At 35.8% G+C, this 3,560-nt stretch overlaps 1 protein-coding gene across 9 annotated transcripts in view; it reads right to left on the reverse strand.

Moving 5' to 3' along the window:
* Positions 1–3,560, reverse strand: part of CCDC138 (coiled-coil domain containing 138) — a 98,410-nt gene that overhangs the window by 43,808 nt on the left and 51,042 nt on the right. For all 9 annotated transcript variants that reach the window (XM_019663808.1, XM_019663809.1, XM_019663813.1 and 6 more), the window contains one exon: positions 1,726–1,842. In XM_019663808.1, the coding sequence (XP_019519353.1) occupies positions 1,726–1,842 (117 nt within the window). The remainder of the gene's footprint in view (positions 1–1,725; positions 1,843–3,560) is intronic.

Consider the following 3,560-nt stretch of genomic DNA (forward strand, 5'->3'; position numbering starts at 1 on the left):
ACATGGGCCAGTGAAGCGATGTCCTCCACAACTAGACTGAAGAACAAAAGGACAGCAACTTGTCTGTTCCCTTTCCCCAATTCCCAACGCTGTTCCCTTCCCCCAGTTCCTCAATAAAATATTTTAAATAAATAAATAAATAAAACACCAAGAGTGAACCCTAATGTAAACTATGGATTTTGGGTGATAATGATGTTGTCAATGTAGATTCATAATTGTAAAAAATGTTCTACTTTGATGCTGGATGTTGTTAGTGGGGGAGGCAGCGAGTATGTGGGAAATCTCTGAGCTCAATTTTATTGTGAGCCTAAACCTGCTCTAACAAATGAAGTCTACATATTACAAAAAAAAAAAAAGAGGAATCTTTATGGTGATGGAACTAACTGTTCTGTTAACTTGATTGTATCAATGGCAATATAGTGGCTGTAATATTGTACTAGTTTTTGAAGATATTACCACTGGGAGAAACTGGGTAAAGGATACAAGTTATCTATTATTTCTCATGACTATAAGTGTATCTATAATTATCTCAAATAAAAAGTTAAATTTAAGAAAAGTGCATGCAATTAGACAATTGTTAAAAACTAAAATATTCGGAATCTCCATCAAATAAAAGTTGAATAAATGAACGCAAGAGTGGCTAGAATGCTACTTTCCACTAGAAGAGTAGATGTAGGCTCGCAGTACTGAGGGAGATGCTGAACACATATTTGAAGACAACAAAATCAAACTATAAATTATCTAAAGGAAAATAAGAAGAATATTTAGAAGGAAGATAAAACAATTCTACTTTGTGAGTCTAACCTCTTTGTTGCTAAAAGCAAGAATTCAGTTAACCATTTTCAGAGACCATTATACAAATAGCAAAATCAAACAGACTGTAAAAGAAGATAGTGTAACAGATCTGATAATTTATATACCTTTGTTTGGCATATGCATACGCACTCGTTCAAATATTCATGTGCACCACAGAGGCAAAATATTTGGGATACCAACACAGGAAAGATGTTTTTCCTTAATCTTAATCATCACTCTACTCAATCACTGACAGTTAATGCTACTTAATCATCAATACTGCACCGAGAGGTTTAACTGTGTGCTTCCTAAGTATCCCAGGACCAAGATTTAAACTACCCGAGCACAAATTTGTTCTTTTTTAACCAAATGAAAGCTGTAACAGCATTTATCAATAACTGGGGGGGAAATTTTTTTACAAACTTACTACAGTTCATAGCACAAATGGTTACATACACATGTCAGAATTTGAACTAAATGACCCTTATATGAGTAGGTAACAAACCATTCATTTTATAAGATGCTGGAATACTTTTTCTTCTTTGATTAGATTATCCTAATAATCATTGTTCCGTTTAGCTAGTGTGTTATTGGTTGGCATAAGCACGAGAAATACTTAATTTGTATTACCTTCACTACAATATAAATAATTATGAATTAAACAATGGAGGGATGACAGATGGTTTTAGCAACTCCTTATTTCTACAATTCTGAAACTCAAAAAAACAAAGTTACATATTGAATCACATCCATAGCACTGAGAAATAAGATATATGAAAGGAGAAAAATGGGCTAGCAGTAAATAAAGTGAGGGAAGCAAGAAGTCCTGAAACATAAACAGAACACATGCAAAAAAATGTGAAACAACAAGATCAAAAGAAATAATACCAAACAGAGCAATAGTTGAAGAGACTCCTATTAATTTATTACCTGTGTTCCAGCATCTAGCTGCCGTAGAGACCAATATATAAATTTTACAAAAGGCTCATGAAGTTTGGCATTCACAAATGGCATCCACTGCAGTTGCTCTGTCATCACAGGCAAAAGCTAAAGATAAAATGATGGAAAATATAAATGCACAGTATTTTTAGTTATCTGAAATCAATTACCACAATTTTCCAAAAATCATCTTTTTCCAAAAGAAAAGAGTTCTCTAACAAAAAAAATCACCACTTTAAAATTGTACGCACTTTTCCTCCCTTGCTGCTTGAGGGTTGGCCACCATCATGAACAACACGGTAACTATACAGACCAGTAAGTTCATGACCAATAGACCACCTCAACAGAAACAAATGGTCATCGACATCCTTCACTCTGGGAAGGCAACAGTGCCTGACAGAAATTTGGGGAATACTAGCTAAAATATACAAGATCTCACCAGATATCATCTTTGTATCTAGATTCAGAACCCATTTTGGTGGTGACAAGATCACCGGCTTTGGCATAATTGGATTCCTTGGATGTCGCAAAAAAAAAAATGAACCCCAAACATAGATTTGCACGACATGGACCGTATGAGAAGAAAAAGACCTTACGAAAACAGTGAAAAGAACGCAAGAACAGAATAAAGAAAATCATGGGAACTGCAAAGGCCAATGCTGGTGCTGGCAAAAAGAAGGAGTCAAGATTCATCAGTGACTTTATCTGTGGTGATTATGCAGATTTTTCATGAGAGGATTAATAAACTAACAACTTTTATGTGGCAAAAAATATATGTAACACAATATGGAAATAGGTATTTGAAAATTTAAATACAGTCATGTGCCGCATAAAGACACTTCAGTCAACAATGGACTACATGTACAATGGTGGTCCCATAAGATTCTTAATGGAGCTGAAAAATCCCTATCACCTACTGACGCTATAGCCATCATAAAGCTGTAGCACAAAGGCTGCAACATCAACAAGGCTGTGGTTGAGATGGAAACAACTTGAACCTGGGTGTGGATGAGGACAACACTGAGGAGCTCCTAGAGCTGGTGATTAATGAGTTGTTGGAACTGGAACAAGGAATACATAGCTGAAGAAGAGGCAAGAGAAAAGGAAACTGCAGGAAAAGAAATCAAAGAACCCCCAAGAAAATTCAGTGAGGAGTTTAGCAGAAGCTTTTGCAGATCTCAACAAGCTTCTTAAAAATATGAAAACATGGACCCCCAACACCGAAAGTTTTCATTAATAGGAATGTTCATGGTGCATTATCTGTTTATGAGTAAATCTATGTTAATAAAAGAAACAAACCAAGCAAATCACCATGGACATATTCTTGAAAAGAGTGACACCTCCTCAAGAGAGTCTCAGGTAGGTCCATCAGGAGGTGTTCCAGAAGGCACTGTCATCATAGGAGGTGACAGCTCCATGCATATTACTGCCCTTGAAGACCTTCCAGTGGGACAAGATGTAAAGGTGGAAGACAGTGATATTGACGATCCTGACCCTGTGTAGGTCTAGGCTAATGTGTGTGTCTGTGTCTTAGTTTTCAGTAAAAAAGTTTAAAAAGTAAAAAAAAAAAATTAAAAATAATTAAAAATAGGAAGCTTATAGAATAAGGATATAAAGAAAAAATATTTTTGTGCAGCTGTATAATGTGTTTGTATTTTAAGTTAACTGCTAATACAAAAGAGTCAAAAAGTTTAAAATAAAATTTATAGGGCCAGCCAAGTGGCACATTGGTTAAGAGCTGGCTTGGGACGCCAAAGGGCCCTGGTTCGGATCCCACATATGAGGGCCAGTGACACTGCCCTCTACAGCTAAGATGCTGAACAACA

The sequence above is a fragment of the Hipposideros armiger genome, unplaced genomic scaffold (assembly GCF_001890085.2).
Source record: "Hipposideros armiger isolate ML-2016 unplaced genomic scaffold, ASM189008v1 scaffold_406, whole genome shotgun sequence".
Lineage (NCBI taxonomy): Eukaryota > Metazoa > Chordata > Mammalia > Chiroptera > Hipposideridae > Hipposideros > Hipposideros armiger.